Source organism: Geotrypetes seraphini, chromosome 13 (assembly GCF_902459505.1).
Source record: "Geotrypetes seraphini chromosome 13, aGeoSer1.1, whole genome shotgun sequence".
NCBI classification, from domain to species: domain Eukaryota; kingdom Metazoa; phylum Chordata; class Amphibia; order Gymnophiona; family Dermophiidae; genus Geotrypetes; species Geotrypetes seraphini.
The window spans coordinates 33886879-33907515 of record NC_047096.1 but is presented as its reverse complement, the minus strand read 5'-3'; the positions used below and the strand labels follow the sequence as shown (position 1 = coordinate 33907515).

Genomic DNA, 20637 nt, shown 5'->3' with positions numbered 1-20637 from the left:
CAAAATGCGGCCGTCCGCCTCATCTATGATCTCAAAAAATACGACCATGTTAGCCCCTACTACACCAAACTCCATTGGCTCCCAGTAGAGGCAAGGATCATCTTTAAGTTCGCCTGCCTCTGTTTCAAAACTCTAACAGGATCTTCCCCAATCTACTTGTCTGAGCACCTTGAAATAGCAGGCCCCTCTCGCACACGAAACGCCCACCTATTCACCTTTCCCTCCCTAAAAGGCTGCCTCTACAAGAGATTCACTGATAGAACCCTAGCATTCCAAGCGGGCAAATGGAACAATTGCCTTACCGCCCTCATCTCCAACTCTCCACCCTACCACCTGTTCAGGAAGTCACTAAAAACCTACCTCTTCGACAAATTCCGCTAACGCTGCCTTCCCCCCTTCCCTGCACCCTCCTGACCTCGACATGCCTCCATTCCCTCTGACTACGCCCCCTCCCAAGCCACTATGGCCTCTCTTTCTCAAGCTCTGTTTTATCTAATTGCCCTGCCTTTTCATAGCCTCATATTTAACATCACTGTAAATGTACCACCGCTTTAACATGGAACATCGCTGTATACGTACAGTCTCTTCTTTAGTATATGCCTTTTTATTACTGCTATTTATGTAACATCTTTGTAAATGTAATAACACTGTAATATGTATCATCGCTGTAAATGTACAGTCTCTTCTATTGTTAACCGCATTGAACTTCCATGGTATTGCGGGATACAAGAATAAAGTTATTATTATTATTATTATTATTATTATTATGACTTCAGAAGTCCAGCATAACTTTAGAGCCTGCCACTGCCTGTCCTTATTGTTTCAAATGGGCAACAAAAACATATGTAAATCTTACCAAAAATATTATTATTGCCAGCATAGACCAGCTGATGAAGCTTTTCCACCTCCGTTTTACAAGCAGTAGATCATAAGCAATAGGAAGCCTAGAAAAATATAAATCACCACAAGACTCATTAAAGCATGAAAATTCTGCTGCTGCAACATCTGTATCGTCTTGAGGATTTCAGGTTCTTTTCCCTATAATGGTCAACTCAGCATTTCAGCTTTTTTCAGGTTTACAGAACAAAAACTCAGCATTTCGTTTTTTTCAGGTTTGCAGAACAATTGCCAACTAGAACTGGATAATGGTATTATTCAGCATATCTGAGGTAATGGCACATAATCAGCATACAGGAAAATGTAAACACCTTCAGCAGTGTTAGTGCTCAAAATGGCACATTAATTGCAAAGGTTGCCCTGAGACCACAAGTGTTGTTGTGCTGCACAGAGAAAATGAAATGCAAAGCACAGGATGTGTTATTCTGTAGCAGAAGCTGACATGATCAGTCATAAGAACACAGGAAAAGCCATGCTAAATCAGATCAAGGTCTGTAGAGTACAACATCCTGATTCCAACAGTGGCCAATCCGTGTCATAAGTACCCTGCAGATTCCAAATAATAGATTTGTTTCTCATAGTTCATTCTGAGCAACACATGGTGGTTCTCCTAAGTATAACTGGCTAATCTTATATGGACCAGTACAAACCTATTGTCTTAATCAACTCGACCATATCTTCCGGCAACAGATCTCACAGCTTAATTACGTACCGCATGAAAAAAACCCTTTCTACAATTTGTTTTTTAAAATGCTGGATGTAATTTTATGGAATACACTCTTGCTTTATTGTTAAAACCACCACTCCCTATTTAATCATTCCACTTCACTCATGATTTTATAAATATCTGTCGAATCCCCTCTCAGGCATCTTCTCAAAGCAGAAAAGCCATATTTAGCCTCTCTTTATAAGGGAGATGTCCTATCCCTTTATCATTCTCCTTAGAAACTTTTCTAGTTTCACAATCTTTTTCAGATGGGCTAATTTGAACTACACACAATACTCAAGGTGCAGTTGCAAAGGCAAAATTATGTTCTCAGTTTTATTTCCCATTTCTTTTTGAATAACTCCTTACATTCTATTTGCTTTTTGGGGCAATTTTAAAAGGCATTTCTGCAAGTAAAAACAGTGTACACAAATAGGGCCTAATTCTGTTTAGCACGTCAGTCTCAGCAACCACCTAAGAAGCAGCTGAGAATCGGGTACCGGCGTCCAATGCAGAATCATGTTTAACTGAAAGGATAGACACCTTAACCCCCAATTCTCTAATCGTTGCCGGTTAGAGAATCGTACCTGCCTGATCGCGGCACGGGAATCCCTGATCAGTTGAGCTGGCAGGATTCCCCGAAACTAAAGTTTCAGGGAGTCCTCCTGGTTCAGCTGATCAGAGAGAAAATACCACTGCCACGATCAGCCGAGTCTGCTGTGGCAGAGGACTCCCCCAACACCCAACCCCTGAAATCATCAGGAGGGATGCCCACTCCTTCCTGCCTAACACCCTTGATCCCCTGACATTCCACCCCCAAAATCAGGAGGAGGGATGCACACTCCCTCCTGCCGCTTGGCTCCCTCGATAAACGACACCCCACCAGCATTTTGCAGGCCTACATTTCAGGCATCTGTTGCAGCTTTAGGGAGATGTGAAGGGACGCTTAAACTCACCCAAGGCTACTTCCATTTGAAACCACGTCCATTTCCCACCTTGAACGAGCTAGTGTCCTTATGTGTCTCCCTAGACCCGCGACAAGTGCCTACAATGCAGGTGTACTTTCTCGGGAGACTTTTTTTCCAAGAACATGCATCCCAATTGGCTGCCAAATGGCGGTAAGACACCTACTGCTGCCTACAATCGGAACACCCTATTGTAGAATCAGCCCCAAAGTGTTTTAGAAAATGTCCTGGAGTACACGCATATAAAAAAGTTTATCCAACCAGAGGCTTTCCTGAGGGCTGCACTATAGAAAAGCAGTATATCAAGCCCAAATTTATTCATATAGCTATATGAACAGCAGACGAATACTACTAGCTATCCACAGACTAAGGCAACTTTACCCTGGCAGTATCTGTATTGTACCGGAGAAATCTAGGAATTTTCAGCAGCACAGAGGGATTCTAAGTTAAGTGACCACCACTAAATTTAAATTTCTCCAGAATTCTACTGTTCAACGACTCCCCCTTCTGCTTCTATTCCTTTCTCTCCTCTCTTCTACCTTCCAAAGCATTTAGATCAATGCTGTCTTGTAAAAATGTTTATTTTATTTTTATTTTTCCTCTAACTCTACTTTTCACTTCTCTATTACCCTCCAGGTACTTTAGTTAGATTGTGAGCCTTCGGGACAGTAAGGGAATTTTTCAAGTACCTTTCTTATTTCTAATCTTAATGTATATTTTCTGTAAACCGCTTAGAACCTAACGGATGTAGCGGTATATAAGAAATAAATTACATTACATTACATTACATGTAAACCATTTTGAATATTGGGCTAATGCTTTCTAACACACACATATATAATGTGTATAAAATAAATCAGGAAAGCTGTGCTTATTAAATAGAAGGTGTGTGTCTACTTCCTATGGGGTAATTTTCAAAGTATGCACATGCTTCCCCTTAGAAAATAGGTGCAACTTATGTTCATAGTATCACACAAATTATGCAGCCTTTTATAATATCCTTCATACATTTTATTTATTCATTCATTCAATTTTCTATACTATTCTCCCAAGGTAGCTCAGAACGGTTATATGAATTTATTCAAGTACTCAAGCATTTTCCCCTGTGTATCCCAAAAGGCTCACAATCTATCTAAAGTACCTGGGGCAATGGGGGGATTAAGTGACTTGCCCAAGTTCACAAGGAGCAGCATGGGTTTGAACCCACCACCTCAGGGTGCTGAGGCTGTAGCTTTAACCACTGAGCCACACTCTCCCTCTTCAAGAGGACATATGTCAAGTAAGAAGCTGAATACAGAAGAAAGCAAATTACTCCATTCAATAAACCTTACCCGAGAGCTGCACTGAATGGCCAACCCCAGATGGCTCCAGCTGCAATGCCTAACACAGCCACGGAGGTTTTGTCCATGTACCAGCCTGTCATTGCTACAACTGTGGTGTACATACAGAAACTGCTGGGTAGGTAAGCTTGAAACAAAAAACAAGGGATATAGGCAAAAATAAAACAAAGGATTAAATTAGAAAATATTTCATCAGATTTTTTTTTTTTTAATTTAGAGATGTCTTTAAAAAACAGTGTGTCATTTAGAATATCTAATGACTAACACAAACCTTGAAGTAACGATAACCTAAGACACCTTGGTTTTGTTTTTATAGTATTTTGGTGTGAACAGGACATATACAGTATGGCCCTCAAAACTCTGAAAAGAGAGGGTATAAGATTAAATTAAGAGGTTATAGGCTCAGGAGTAATCTAAGAAAACACTTTTTAGTGGAAAGAGTGGTAGATGCGTAGAACAGCCTCCCACTGGAGGTGGAAGAAACAAAGTCTATTTGAATTCAAGAAAATATGGGACAGGCACATGGGATCTCTTAGGGAGAGGAGGGGATAGTGGTTGGGCAAAACGGAAGGGCCATTTGGCCTTAATCTGACATGTGTCTGTTTTTAGTTCTATCGAGTAACGGAGGCAATGTCTTCAAATGGGTTAGTTTTATGCATGATGGTAATGAACCCTAAGCCTAAGCCAAGATGAGGAGTAGAGTGGCTTAGTGGTTAGAGTTGCTACCTCAGTACCCTGAGATTGTGAGTTTGATCCTAGCCTTCTCCTTGTGACTCTAAGCAAGTCACTTAATTCCTGTAATGCCCCGGGTACCACAGTTATGATTGTGAGTCTGCCGGGACAGATAGGGAAAAATACTTAAGAGTACCTGATTACTATTCAATGTATTGTAAACCACTTTGGGTGAATCTTTTCATGAAAAGGTGGTCAATAAATCTCAATAAATAAATATGTGCAGTATGATCTCAAATTGACTGCTAAGGCTTGCCATAGTACATGCTTCAAGTCAAAGACAGCTTTCTTCTAGAATTCCTAAGATGTAATACGAACATGCAACCCACCCAGGTGTGCTTGAAAATTCTTCTCCCAAATATGATGGGACATATGTAGCATCTCTCTGCCACATTTTCTTGGTACCTGAAGATCTCTCTCTCTCTACCCAATTCACAAAGTAAATTGCTGGAGACTGACACGGCTATGATCAATGCCGTTCTGGTGCTTTTCTCTGGTTACCATTAAGTCTAGCTTCCCTGTTTCCAGCTTTTTAGTCAGTTAAAATGGGGAAGTCCCAGATGATCATAACCTCTTTGTTCCCCATAATTCTCTTAGGGTCATGATCCCAATCTGGCTAATACTCAGCCTGCAGCAGTCAAGAGTTTGGGGGGGGGGTTTAAATGCTAAATTAGCCCTAAATATTTAGTGCCAGGACCCACATAACTTTTGAAATTGTGTTCAACATCCCCATCCCCTCTCTCCAAACCCCCCTCCTAACCTCTGAAACAACCTTCCTCCTTCTGTGAGGCTGCTACAAGAAGTCACAGCAGCCATTTTGCTATGGCAGCTGCTAGGGACAGGAGCGAGCAGTGTTTGTTCCTGCCTCCACTGGACCACCACGGATCTTAGGTAGGCCCAGTGGGGGGGCGCAGAGGGAATCAGAGGGCTGAACACAATTTCAAAAGTCATGCTACAAGATATTCGGCCAGCACCCACACAGCTAACCAGATGAATTTAGGACAGCTCTGAAGCTATCCTATGAGGGTTCTTCAAAAGGATTCCGCACTTTCAAATTTTTGATGGAAATGGTTGGAGTGGGAAAAGTGATAAGAGGGCATGTTAGTAGGACACTGGGAAAAACGTATTGCAAAACAGGGTGATTATGTGGAAAAGTGATGTAATTTGCTTTTGAGACATTTAATAAATAGTGTTTAAAAAGGTTTGTTGTAAAGGTTGTCCCCTGATAGGTTTTGAAGTTGGAGGGCTTGGGGGAGCCGGGGAGTGCAAGAGGAACAGGTTGTTTTTTTTTCCTTTTTTCTTCTTGGTTTTGCTTTTTGTTTTCTTTCTTCTAATGCTGGGGAGGTAGGGGAGGGGTCTTTCTTTTTCATTGGCTATAAAAGTCAAAGCCTATTATGATGTTAATTCTGCTTTGTATTTGTTATTGGGGCGGGGGGACGGGTGACTATGGGTGGGATGGGGGAGGATTCACATTGGGCCTGTGTAAATTGTATATTGGTTCTTTGCATTTCTTCTCCTTGTTGTTACTTATTGGTTTTGTTTCCTATTTCTGAAAATAAAAAATTGTTTATCATTAAAAAAAGTTTGTTGGGGTCGTGGAGGGGAAATGGGGACCTGGGGCCACATGGGAGGGAGGATTTTAGAGTCTGTTTTGTAATAATGATGCTACATTCTTGGATTCTTTACGTCTTCTAACAAAGGACCTCAATTGATATTTTGATTCTTAAGCTGTGATTGATCGCTCTGTCATTGGTTTCTTGTTTTCTGATTACTGCTTTGCATTTGTATTTGCTGATTTCAAGGTGCAGTTCAATAAAAATTGTTGAATCATATATAGTGTTTAAAAAATTTAAAGTGCAGAAAATTTTTGAAGATCCTCGTAAATTCACCCAGTTAGCTATACAGGTTTTGGCACTGAATATTGCCGGCACCCACATTCTGTATCTGTCAGTTACTTCTCACCTTCACCCCTAAACTGCCCCTGACATGCCTCCTTCAAATGTGGCCAGTTAGAGCACTGCCTGGTTACATGCAGCCGACTATCAGTGGTTTGAGCAGCCCCAAATGATTTAAGCAAGTAGGAGCCTCTCCTAAGCTGCAACTATCAATTTCCCAGGTTTCAATTCACCTCTCCTTTTCCATGTGTCCTGTTTTGATCCAGGAGTAACAGTTTGCCAATTTGCCAATCTAACTCCTTCATAACTGCTGTTACTTCCTTTCCTGTGTATACCAGTGAGTGAATTTATTTATTTATAGCATTTATATACTGCTTATAGCCTAAGCAGTTTACATTCAGGTACTCAAGTATTTCTCCCTCTCTGTTCCAGCGTGCTCACAATCTAAGTAATGTACCTGGAGCAATGGTGTGTTAAGTGACTTGCCCAGGGTCACAAAGAGCAGTGCTGAGCTTGAACCTGCAACTCAGGGTGCTGAGGCTGCAGCCCTAAACACTAGGCCCCTCCTCTACTCCTCGGTCAGTTCTTCTATTTGTCGGAATGCTTGTCCACCTTTAATGTGAAAGATGGATTCCGAGTGCTTATTTTCATATTTCAACAACTTTTTGACATTTGAATCTGATGATGCTGTTAAGCCAGCTTAGAGGCCCAAGGATAGGAACTCAAGAGGTATAATTTATTTTTATGAGACCCATTCCTCCTTCACCACAGGGAATATATAGTTTTGCCATACAGCGATTCTTATAAATGACCTCATGGGCATGAAGGAGTTTTCTTTTCAAGATTTTTTAAGAGGCCAGTCTACAATTCCAAATCTATATGAGAATTGCCAGCTGATTAAGGGCTTGTGTTTTATTCTGAGATGTTAATGAATTCGTCAGTATCGATTTTAGTCTCCTAATACTGATCTTTTCTCTCAGTGATTTATGCTCAACGGTGTTTCTTTCCTCCACTCCTTATATACACCTTCCTGTTCAAGCTCTCATCTCAGTCAATGGTTTGAAGGGTGTTCTCAAATATTAGAGGGCTTTCTTTGAAGCACCTTTGGTACATACTGAAACTGGAGAGTCCCTGTGTTGACAGTCTCCCTTTTCATATATTGGCACATAATACTGAGTGGTTTAATGCTTGAAATGTTAGAAATTTTACATTAAGTACAGTGTTATGAAAATAACTCTCCAAAAGGCCAATATTTCTTTACAGGTCACTTAGTTTGAGAGGTAAAATGGGTATGATATAGCCTTCAATCCTTAACCCTTCTCCTCTGCCCTCCAACCCAGTCAGCTGATTAACCGTTCGCCTTAACTGTATTCATGATATCCTGTTTGTTTGTCTTGGCTGCTTAGATTGTAAACTCTTTCGAATAGGGACTGTCTTCTTTGTGACTCTGTACAGCGCTGTGTTCGTCTGGTAGCACTATAGAAATAATTCATAGTAGTAATAGTGTGAAAAGTTTCAGTCTTTGTGAAGCAGAGCTGAGATTGTGATGTCATAATGCCTCATTTCACCAATAAGAGCCAACCTCATCAGTGGTGTCACAATGATTTGATTGTCTTGTACTCCCCCCTCTGCCCACCAACCCAGCCAGTTGATTAACCATTCCCCTTAACTATATCCATGACATCCTGTTTGTCTGTCTTGGCTGTTTAGATTGTAAGCTCTTTCAAGCAGGAACTGTTTCTTCTTCTTTGTGACTCTGTGCAGCACTGCATGCGTCTGGTAGCAGTATAGAAATAATTAATAGTTGTAGTATTACCTATTTTGGGCCTTATAAAGGCACATAGGCACGTCAATGTCTTTATAAATATTAGCATAAATCATTCAGAGATTGCAGGTAAAGTGAACTTGAATACATTTATGCCTGTTTGAAAGCAAGTGCAGATGTACACGTAGACTACATACTATTTTAAACAATTATGATTCCACATGCATTCCAAAATCCACCCCTGAATACACTTATAGCCACACCATATATAAGTATGCACATTCTTGTCATCAGAAATACTTTTAAATAAGAGGTATTTTACATGCAACTAAGGTCTTTATAAGATTACCCTCAAAATGAACAAAACAAAGTCAGTAAGTACTACTACTCAAAGAACTCAGTGCTCCAGAGTATGCTTATTAAAAAGTAAAAGTGTATTTTATTTAATGCAAGTGGCACAGGAGATCAAGTTGCTCTTACATGTGAACATCCACATTCTCAAAAAGTAATTACAATATATAGAATGAACATGATATAATACAATACGATGATGATAATAATAAAAACCTTAGCAGAGAATGACACAGGGACAAATTTTTCCCTGACCTCAAGGGAACTCATTTTCCCATCCCATTCCTGTGAGTTCTTTTCTTGTCCCTGCCCCATTCCTGCAAGCTCTGTCCTCATCTGCACAAGCCTCAAACACTTTAAAATCATAAGTGTTCAAGGCTTGTGCAGTTAAGGCAGAGCTTACAGGAATGGGACAGCGAAAAAACTCACATAGTAACATAGTAGATGACGGCAGATAAAGACCCGAATGGTCCATCCAGTCTGCCCAAACTGATTCAATTTAATTTTTTTTTTTTTTTATTTTTCTTCTTAGCTATTTCTGGGCAAGAATCCAAAGCTTTACCCGGTACTGTGCTTGGGTTCCAACTGCCAAAATCTCTGTTAAGACTTACTCCAGCCCATCTACACCCTCCCAGCCATTGAAGCCCTCCCCTGCCCATCCTCCACCAAACGGCCATACACAGACACAGACCATGCAAGTCTGCCCAGTAACTGGCCTAGTTCAATATTTAATATTATTTTCTGATTCTAAATCTTCTGTGTTCATCCCACGCTTCTTTGAACTCAGTCACAGTTTTACTCTCCACCACCTCTCTCGGGAGCGCATTCCAGGCATCCACTACCCTCTCCGTAAAGTAGAATTTCCTAACATTGCCCCTGAATCTACCACCCCTCAACTTCAAATTATGTCCTCTGGTTTTACCATTTTCCTTTCTCTGGAAAAGATTTTGTTCTACGTTAATACCCTTCAAGTATTTGAACGTCTGAATCATATCTCCCCTGTCTCTCCTTTCCTCTAGGGGACATGACGGGGAAATTGAGTTCCTGCGGGAACGGGGACAAATTTGTCCCCGTGTCATTCTCTAACCCTAGCACCCTTTGTCAGTTTGCAACCCTTGTTGCAGTAATAGCCAGAAAGATTTTGCCATTTACACATCCACAGTATTCACTACATTCATTCTATGTGAAAGCAGAAGAAATAAGAAAAAGAAACCAGTGACTTGTTTACAACTGTGATGCAGTAGCAAAGATATGCAAATGAAAGCAGCAAGCTTGGCCTATTATGTTGAGTCTTTTAATGTTGAGCTATACCAGTTCACCATTGCCTCGAGATGCAAGATTTTGTTGCTGTACCATATCCCTTCCCTAATGTGGTCTAAAAGAAACAGAAGCCACAATTACAGAAGCAAACAGTCATTGAATTTCTGCCGGACTAGTTAAATGTCTTTTACAACACTTTGACTGGGATCTTTACATTCAAATCAGTCAACAGAATTTAACATTTCTCCCCTAGAAATCTATTCAAATCCTATTCAGGTCAGTAGGGATTTAAGATGGCCAATGTGACATGAACTATTTGCTTCTGCAGTACTCTCTAGTACTGGGAAGACACCTTCACACTGTGGCTTCTGTCAGATTCCTACGAATCCGAGGATTCTACTGCATACCTCAGCTTTGATTTAATGGCGACATTCACTGTGCACCTCACCCCCCCCAACCCCCACTACCTACCAGCTGCTGAACAGAACATTCCGGTGCCAAGAACCAAGAAGGCCAGCATCAGGCGACCCACGTGCAACCCAAACTTTTTGCACACCGCCCTAGAAAATCAGACAAGGTGTTATAACAGAGGCATACGCAGAACTGATGTGTTAGTACAGCAGAAAGGCTTATAGGTCGCTTGTGGAAACTAAATGCTGAGACCTTCCAACCCAATTCAGCCAAACAACGCAGGCCAACAGGAACAGTACCAGCTGCAGAAAGGCAGAGAAGGTGCTTTTCAAAGCAGCATGTTCCCTTTTTTTTTTTTTAAAGCTTTGTTGGCACATTTCTCACAGGGATAAACCAAGCACTTCTGAATGGGGGGATATGGCAGACTCTACTTACTAATGCAAAACGTAATTTTAATAATGCACTCTAGGGAAATTAAAAAAAACAAACAAGAACTAGAGGACAACAGAAGGAAATTGCTTATACAGAAAGACATTTTCAATTATATTCAGCCTTTTTCTGAATGCTGTTCGTACCCACTGGACGTCGAGCAAACAGGTTTCCAAGTTTCCAAGTTTATTAATTTTTAATATACCGACCATCAACAAGTATCTAGCCGGTTTACAATAAAAATCAAGGTAGAATTATATTTATAGATTATAAAATTGATAGAAGAGAAAGAGTAAAGGGAAGAGTGAACATTAAAGACATTTGACAATAACAGACATAAAAGTGAGGTTAACAAGGAGGGAAGGGGAAAAGTTATATTAAAGTGATGAAGAAATAAAAAACAAAAAAAAAAAACAGAAAAAGAAAGAAGAGATTTGCCTCAATATATAGCAACCAAAACCAAAAAAGGAGGCAAATGAAATGTCAAATATCAACCAGAAATGCCTAGAAGTCTTTCGACTATGGCGGTATAGAAGAATAAAGTTATTATTATTATTAAAGTTATTATTATAGTAAAAAGTCACAAAATAGTAAAATGTCTCTTATGATAAAAAGTCTCATCAAATGTCCCAACTAGGATCCCAGTTTCAGCATCCGTAGATGCCTTCCTCAGGGAACTGATAGCACGCAGGCTGTAGGACAAAACTGGTCGTAAGTTCAAAACAAAAACAGCATGAGAACTCGTCGGCGTCTTCAGAGATTTTTTATCATAAGGGACATTATATAAGATACATTTTCACTATTTTTTTGGTTTTGGTTCATACCCACTGTTAATACTAAGGTTCCTGGATAAAAATGTTGCACAGTTAAAAGAAAGGTGGCACAAGAGCCATGGTTGTTACATGCAATCTAAAAGGCTGTCATTTATTCAAAGCTGTTATTCTCCTATAGTCCATAACAGTTAAGTGACTGCAGATCATATAGAAAACATTACATTTTTTGAAGACTGTGGCTGACCCTATATCCAAAACAAAAAACTGTGGATATAGATGTTCAACTAATATCGAATCTGTCTATCAAATCAGGAAAGATTCCGGAGACTGGAAGGTGGCAAATGTTATGCCAATCTTCAAGAAAGGTTCGAGGGGAGATCCTGGAAACTACAGACCGGTGCGTCTGACCTCGGTACCAGGAAAGATGGTAGAGTTGCTGATAAAGGACTGCATCATTGATCACCTTGATGGACACGTGCTGATGAGGACCAGTCAGCATGGTTTTAGCAAAGGCAGATCATGTTTGACGAACTTGCTGCACTTCTTTGAGGGAGTAAATAGACAGATAGACGAGGGTGACCTGGTCGACATTGTATATTTAGATTTTCAGAAGGTGTTTGACAAGATTCTGCATGAACGACTACTTCAGAAAATTGCGAGCCATGGAATCGAGGGTGAAATACTCACGCGGATTAAAAACTGGTTGGATCATAGGAAACAGAGAGTGGGGGTAAATGGACAATGCCTGGATTGGAAGAGCATCCCAGTGGGATGCTGCAGGGCTCGGTGCTTGGACCCATGCTCTTCAACATCTTTATAAATAATCTAGACATTGGTACGATGAGTGAGGTGATTAAATTTGCGGACAATACAAAGTTATTCAGAGTAGTGAAGACACAGGGGGATTGCGAAGATCTGTAACGTGACATAATCAGGTTCGAGAAATGGGCATCAACATGGCAGATGAGGTTCAACATGGATAAGTGTAAAGTGATGCATTTAGGTAACAAAACTCTGATGCAGGAATACAGGATGTCCGAGGCGGTACTTGGAGAGACCTCCCATAAAAGAGACTTAGGAGTTATGATCGACAAGTTGATGAAGCCGTCCACGCAATGTGCAGCAGCGGCAAAAAGGGCAAACAGAATGCTAGGAATGATAAAGAAGGGGATCACGAACAGATTGGAGAAGGTTATCAAGCCGCTGTACCGGGCCATGGTGCACCCTCACCGGAAGTACTGCGTCCAGCACTGGTCGCCGTACATGAAGAAGGACACAGTACTACTCGAAAGGGTCCAGAGAAGAATGACTAAGATGGTTAAGGGGCTGGAGGAGTTGCCGTACAGAGAAAGATTAGAGAAACTGGGCCTTTTCTCCATCGAACAGAGGAGATTGAGAGGAGACATGATCAAAACATTCAAGGTACTGAAGGGGATAGACTTAGTAGATAAGGACAGGTTGTTCACCCTCTTCAAAGTAGGGAGAACGAGAGGGCACTCTCTAAAATTGAAAGGGGATAGATTCCATACGAATGTAAGAAAGTTCTTCACTCAGAGAGTGGTAGAAAACTGGAACACTCTTCCAGAGTCTGTCATAGGGGAAAACACCCTCCAGGGATTCAAGACAAAATTAGACAAGTTCCTGCTGAACCAGAACGTACGCAGGTAAGGCTAGTCTCAGTTAGGGTGCTGGTCTTTGACCAAGGGCCATCGCGTGAGCTGATTGCTGGGCACGATGGACCACTGGTCTGACCCAACAGCGGCAATTCTTATGGAGATAATTTATTATACACTGACATATAAAAACCGAACCCAGTTAGATTTTTACTACTGTATTTTTTATCATTGTACTTTTTTCATTGAATTTTCATGTTTTTATATGTCAGCGTATAATAAATTATCTCCAGAACATCTGTATCCACAGTTTTTTGTTTTCATCGGAGGATTGTTTTCACTGTGGATCATTGGGTCTCCCCATTTTTCTTTGTTGTGACCCTATATCCAGACTTCCTAATTTAAAAATGGGTTTGAAATTTGACTTTTCTGCACTTACTTGTAAAAATAAAGCTCACAAACACAGCTCAGGGAGGCCAAAATGCACCGAAGAAAGTAGAAGACAAGAACCTGATGATGAAAACAGGAAAGAACAATTAAGGCATTTATAAGTGTGTGAAGGATGAAGTGTCATTGAATCGTTCTTCATCTTTTTGCTTATATCAATCAGTAAAGCAATTGAGATCAATGGATAAATGGGGAAGGGGAGTTTGTTTGTTTCTTGTAAGATGTTCCATTTTTTCGACAGGTTCATTTTTCAGACTCGCAAGCAAAACTCTTTTGTTATGGGGCCTAAATTATGGTATTCACTTTAGAGTGATCTGAGAATGATTCAGCACATCTGTCTTTCTGCAAAGACATTAAAGCACATCTGTTTAAAGAGGCTTTTCTTGATTAAGGATATATTGACGCATGTCACACAGAGAAAAAGTTTCATAAATCGCTCCAGTGCATCAAATATATTAGTAGCAGAAACTCTGCTCTATTTTAAAAAACAATTCTAGTTAATCCAACTTGACCTCCCAGATTCTTTTTGCAAACTAATGTCAAAAGTTGGAACAGACTTTGTGCAAAATTTTTTTGTTTGTTTGTTTTTACCTTATTGGTCTGCAAGACTTTAGCATGAAATAAAGTTGGCAAGGCGTGCAACCAGAGGTAGGCATAGGAGCGGATAGCGTAAGCAGGAGAGTATTCCCAGGTCTGAAATCCTTTCCCATAGACGAGGTAGTGAGTCTAGATAGTCCAAAAAGATACATTAGTAAGTAAAAGTCATAAAACCATAGTATACAATGGAACAGGCTGCCAAATACATCAAGCAACAAAAAGATTTATGAAAATTTTAAAAACTGTGAAAGCATTAAAGCGCTTTAAAGGGGACACAATTGGGTGGGGAGAGAAGTGAGCGAATAAAAGGTTAAAGGGATGGGTATTATTATATGGGATACATACTGGTGTCCTGAAGGAACAAAGATACAAGAGAAAGAAAGAGAAGATTAATAGCATGAGTTGCAGTTAAAGAATGAGAACGAGTTGAAAGTGGGGTAGAGGAAGAATGGGTAGGAGAAAAGTCTTATTATAGATTTTTTGTAAGCGTTCAGAAGTTACATGCTCACAGAAAAACCCAAATCTTGGCTGTATTGTTGGAGATGATTACTGAACTATGCATTATCAACAAATATTTACATATACATATGCACTTTTGAAACATTTAGACAAACTTACTGGCTCCCAATAGTTGAATGTTTCATCACAATCAGAGATATTGCTCAGCAATGCTGCACAGAAGCGAGCAGAGATGAGACACTTGAAAGCAGTGGACCCTTCAGGTGCCCAAACCTGACCTGCTTTACTGCTTGAGGGCCTGAAGAAAAAGGAGAAGAATCCAAAATTAGATTAGCCCTATAGAAGTGAATAGGCATAAGTGTATTGATACCTTTAAAATGTATTATTTGAGTGATCTTCTTATATATCTATAATAATAAAACCCTAAGCGCACATACGCACTCCCATTTGCGTGTTCAGTGATCAGTAGGTCCCTGGCAGATTGGAGTGTGCATGCGCGCCAAAGGTTCTGTTTTCTTCTAAGCCAGTTCGTCATCATAGCCCCCCCCCCCCCCCGCTGTACCCAAACCTCAGTTGACCCTCCCACCTGGCCCTCCCACCGCGAGATGACCACAAACCTCCTGCCTCCAGCAGCGTCTGCAGCACTACAAACACACTGCCTCGCGCCCCTCCACCGCCCCGATTTCCTCTGCCGCGTCCCTGATGACATCATCAGAGATGCGGCAGAGGATATTAGGGCAGCAGAAGACCGCAAAGCAGCGTGCCCAGAGTGCTGTGGACGCTGCTGGAACCAGGAGGCCCGTCGGTCGACTCGCAATGGGAGGGTCAGTGGAGTCGGCTGCATGGTGGCAGTAGTGGCGGGGTGGGGGGGAAGATGGAAACATGCTTCTCAAATGTTATACTGCAAAGGAGGAGGGAGGCAGGCAGGCAGGCTGGCTTCGGAGGGTGGGGGTGGGACAAAGTCTGGAAGGCAATGAGGGGGACATAGGAAAGAGGCACTGGGGGACACTAAGGACATAGGAAGGGGCACTGACGGCACTAAGGACATAGGAGGCACTGAGGGCACTAAGGACATAGGATGGGACACTAATGACATAGGAAGGCGGAACTGGGGGCAATAAGGACATAGGAAGGAGGCACTGAGGGCACTAAGGACATAGGATGAGACACTATGGACATAGGAAGGGGGCCACGGAGAGACAGGCAGGCATGGCGCAACAAAGAAATACAGGCAGGCAGGGGGCCAGGGAGACAGAGACAGAAAGAATGATAGACAGACAGCGTTCAAGAAGAGAGAGAGACAAAGAAAAAAAAACAAGACAAGATAGACATCTACTCTAGCACCCGTTAATGTAACGGGCTTAAACACTAGTGCTTAAATAAAAGGCCATAAGTTTCAAGTGACATGTCTGGTGAACTAAACTAATACAGTATTTATGACAAATTATTTTAATAGAAAGACTGACAAGTGTATATATTATATACACTCATACATACACATACAAACGCATGATGATAAACCTTTTTTTAACTGAACAAATGTAATACTTTATAAAGTCATTCATTTTTAACATAGTAAATGAAGGCATATAAAGACAGGAATGGTTCATCATCCGCCCATTAGTTATACACATTATAAATTCATGATTAAAATAACTTGTCTTTTTTTTTTTCTTTGATATTTCTGGGCCGTAGACCGTAAAATCCACCTGGTACTGTCCTAGGTTCGAAAAGCTGGAGTTGCTGTCCAAGCTCACTCCAGCCCATCCAACCATCCTGTTATTTGCAGGATACCTACCGTAAAGTCTGACCAGTAACGTCCTCATGTTCTAAGTTACTGGAGTTCCCATTGATACCCTCCCCAGCCCATCCTATACTGAATCAGGTTTCAGGTTTAATAAGGATTTGATTGATCGCTTAATCAGAATTCTAAACGATGTACAAATCAGTAAAATTACAAAATTTAGGGAACAATACAACAAATGACAAAAACTAAGTCTTGCAAGACTAAATATAAACTAACATTACAAACCCATTAAAACACAAGGAGAGGTAGGAAAAGGAAATACAAATTGTTTGATAGTAAGTAAGACATTCAAGGAAAAAACAAAAGGAAAGGAAAGATCAATGCCTCCTTCCTATGTTCCCCTCATTGCCTTCCAGACTTTGTCCCACCCCCACCCTCCGAAGCCAGCCAGCCTGCCTGCCTGCCTCCCTCCTCCTTTGCAGTATAACACTTGAGAGCAGAAAGGACTATAGGGTGAAACTGAAAGAAGCCAAGAGAGAGATACGTTTGGCGAAGGCACAGGCGGAAGAACAAATGGCTAAAAATGTAAAAAAGGGAGATAAAATTTTTTTCAGATATATTAGTGAAAGGAGGAAGATAAAAAATGGAATTGCTAGGCTAAAAGATGCTGGGAACAAATATGTGGAGAGTGATGAGGAGAAAGCAAATGTGCTAAACAAATACTTCTGTTCTGTGTTCACAGAAGAAAATCCTGGAGAAGGACCGAGATTGTCTGGCAAAGTTACACGAGAAAATGGAGTAGATTCTGTGCCGTTCACGGAGGAGGGCGTTTATGAGCAACTTGAAAAACTGAAGGTGGACAAAGCGATGGGACCAGACGGGATCCATCCCAGGATACTAAGGGAGCTCAGAGAGGTTCTGGCGAGTCCTATTAAAGACTTGATCAACAAATCTCTGGAGACGGGAGTGATTCCTGGGGATTGGAGGAGAACGGATGTGGTCCCTATTCATAAAAGTGGTCACAGGGATGAAGCAGGAAACTACAGGCCGGTGAGCCTCACTTCAGTTGTTGGAAAAATAATGGAAGTGTTGCTGAAAGAAAGGATAGTGTACTTCCTTGAATCTAATGGGTTACAGGATCCGAGGCAACATGGCTTTACAAAAGGTAAGTCGTGCCAAACGAACCTGATTGAATTTTTTGATTGGGTGACCAGAGAGCTGGATCGAGGACATATGCTAGATGTAATTTACTTGGATTTCAGCAAAGCCTTTGATACAGTTCCTCATAGGAGGCTGTTGAACAAACTTGAAGGGCTGAAGTTAGGACCCAAAGTGGTGAACTGGGTCAGAAACTGGCTGTCGGACAGACGCCAGAGGGTGGTGGTTAATGGAAGTCGCTCGAAGGAAGGAAAGGTGACTAGTGGAGTCCCTCAGGGTTCGGTGCTGGGGCCAATCCTGTTCAATATGTTTGTGAGGGACATTGCTGAAGGGTTAGAAGGAAAAGTGTGCCTTTTTGCAGATGATACCAAGATTTGTAACAGAGTAGACACCGAAGAGGGAGTGGAAAATATGAAAAAGGATCTGCAAAAGTTAGAGGAATGGTCTAATGCCTGGCAACTAAAATTCAATGCAAAGAAATGCAGAGTAATGCATTTGGGGATTAAAAATAGGAAGGAACCGTATATGCTGGGAAGAGAGAAGCTGATATGCACGGACGGGGAGAGGGACCTTGGGGTTATAGTGTCCGAAGATCTAAAGGCGAAAAAACAGTGTGACAAGGGAGTGGCTGCTGCCAGAAGGATGCTGGGCTGTATAAAGAGAGGCGTAGTCAGTAGAAGGAAGAAGGTGTTGATGCCCCTGTACAGGTCATTGGTGAGGCCCCACTTGGAGTATTGTGTTCAGTTTTGGAGACCGTATCTGGCGAAAGACGTAAGAAGACTTGAGGCGGTCCAGAGGAGGGCGACGAAAATGATAGGAGGCTTGAGCCAGAAGACGTATGAGGAGAGATTGGAAGCCCTGAATATGTATACCCTAGAGGAAAGGAGAGACAGGGGAGATATGATTCAGACGTTCAAATACTTGAAGGGTATTAACGTAGAACAAAATCTTTTCCAGAGAAAGGAAAATGGTAAAACCAGAGGACATAATTTGAGGTTGAGGGGTGGTAGATTCAGGGGCAATGTTAGGAAATTCTACTTTACAGAGAGGGTAGTGGATGCCTGGAATGCGCTCCCGAGAGAGGTGGTGGAGAGTAAAACTGTGACTGAGTTCAAAGAAGCGTGGGATGAACACAGAAGATTTAGAATCAGAAAATAATATTAAATATTGAACTAGGCCAGTTACTGGGTAGACTTGCACGGTCTGTGTATGGCCGTTTGGTGGAGGATTGGCAGGGGAGGGCTTCAATGGCTGGGAGGGTATAGATGGGCTGGAGTAAGTCTTAACAGAGATTTCGGCAGTTGGAACCCAAGCACAGTACCGGGTAAAGCTTTGGATTCTTGCCCAGAAATAGCTAAGAAGAAAAAATTAAAAAAAAAAAAAAAATTTAAATTGAATCAGGTTGGGCAGACTGGATGGACCATTCGGGTCTTTATCTGCCGTCATCTACTATGTTACTATGTCAATATACTTCAGAAAAGCTATAAAGTGCAATTAAAATAAGGCCACTAGACCGGTTTCTAATTATCGAATGCATCCTTAAAAAGAAAGCTTTTTAATTTGCTCTTAAATCTATCCAAGTTGCGTTCTTCCCTTAAATAAATAGGGAGTGAGTTCCATGTTTGAGGGGCTGTGACAGAAAAAATGAATTGCCACCGTGTATTAATAATTTTAAGTGAGGGAATCATCAGTAAATGTTGCTCATTTGATCTCATTAATCTATTTGAGGTGTAGGGAATCGGTAGTTTATAAATAAAAGCAGGAGTTTTATAAAGTAATGATTTGAGTGTAAGCAAACTTAATTTATTATATGTTATCCGGTTAGCTACCGGAAGCCAATGCGTTTTCTTAAGGAGAGGTGTCATGTGGTCGAACTTCCTGGCTTTCGATATACAATAATTTTAATAGAAGCATTTTGAATAATCTGTAAACGTTTGATTTCATTTTGAGCTATTCTCTTAAATAGGGCATTGCAATAATCAATTTTAGAAATCACCAAGGAATGGATTATAATCACCATATATGGGACACAAACTTTGTAAGTCTGCCCAGTACCGTCCTTAATTCTTTAATTTATACCAGTCAGTTTAATGCAAATATAAGTTTTTTTTAAAAAAAATCACTTAACACCTAGAACAGTATCTGATTTACCCTATAACGATGCTGTTGAACCCTACACAACTTTAACCAAAGGCTGAAAGAAACAGCTGCATGGCAGGAGTAATTGGTGACAGCTCCAGACTCAATGTAAGATCATTCCTAATTTTGTTTTTCTATTTCTACTGAGATCACTAGGAAAATTATAACTGTAAAGCGATACATGCAATAGGGGTTGAACTATGCAGGTATACAGTATAGGCATATTCACTGAAACTCAGAAGCGACATCATTCCAGCTCTGAATCTTAAACAAATGAGACCGAGAACATTAATCAAGAGAATGCTGCTTTATATCTCGGGTGAATTGCACATGCACGTTATCATGCACAGGCATTGGGGACAACGAGTCACTTTTCTGCTGCTCTCCGAGGTGTCCCCCCAAACGCTGTAAACTAAAGCAGATGTAGCACCGCACAGACCCCAGCACTCGAGCGCCAAGCTCACAAGGCAGAGCGTGGTGATAAAGCAGCCTTTCCAAATTAACGGTTCTTTCTTCTTTTCTTTTACCTCGCTGCCGTTGCCGACGAGCCCCGGCTCCGCTCCTTTTTCCCTCCTTGCTTCTGCATTCAGCTCTTACTAGCACCGGAGAAGGAGAACGTGAGGAGCATGCAGCCCTCTTTCGCGCATGCGCCTCAAAAGCAGAAACGTCACAGTAAAGCTAAGGCCCCTGCTTCCGGTTCTGCAGGTGCAGCTGTTGCGCATGTGCCTTAGTGGCCTCTTCCGGAACTGGGAGGCTTGTAGGGTTCTGAAGTACATGCTTTTCCTTCACTGGTTTACAGCGTTCTGTTTCGCTACCATAATGTGTGGAAGAAGCAGTAAAATAGGAAAGAATGGTATTTCTGTGGTGGGAGCCAGGCAAGTTAGTGATGGTTTTCCACGTCCACTGGTTGACGAGCCCAAGGCTACGGTAATTGGTGTTATCATCCACGTAGG

General features: G+C 41.3%; 1 protein-coding gene across 3 annotated transcripts in view; it reads right to left on the bottom strand.

The window, feature by feature from the left end:
* Positions 1-20355, bottom strand: part of ALG9 (ALG9 alpha-1,2-mannosyltransferase) — a 166969-nt gene extending 146614 nt beyond the window's left edge. For all 3 annotated transcript variants that reach the window (XM_033919141.1, XM_033919142.1, XM_033919143.1), the window contains exons 1-7: positions 20212-20355; positions 14800-14938; positions 14176-14310; positions 13577-13647; positions 10383-10471; positions 3900-4035; positions 857-944 (exon numbers count right to left, since the gene is read on the bottom strand). In XM_033919141.1, the coding sequence (XP_033775032.1) occupies positions 857-944; positions 3900-4035; positions 10383-10471; positions 13577-13647; positions 14176-14310; positions 14800-14938; positions 20212-20270 (717 nt within the window). In that variant the 5' untranslated portion in view covers positions 20271-20355. The remainder of the gene's footprint in view (positions 1-856; positions 945-3899; positions 4036-10382; positions 10472-13576; positions 13648-14175; positions 14311-14799; positions 14939-20211) is intronic.
* Between the last annotated feature and the right edge of the window lie 282 nt (positions 20356-20637).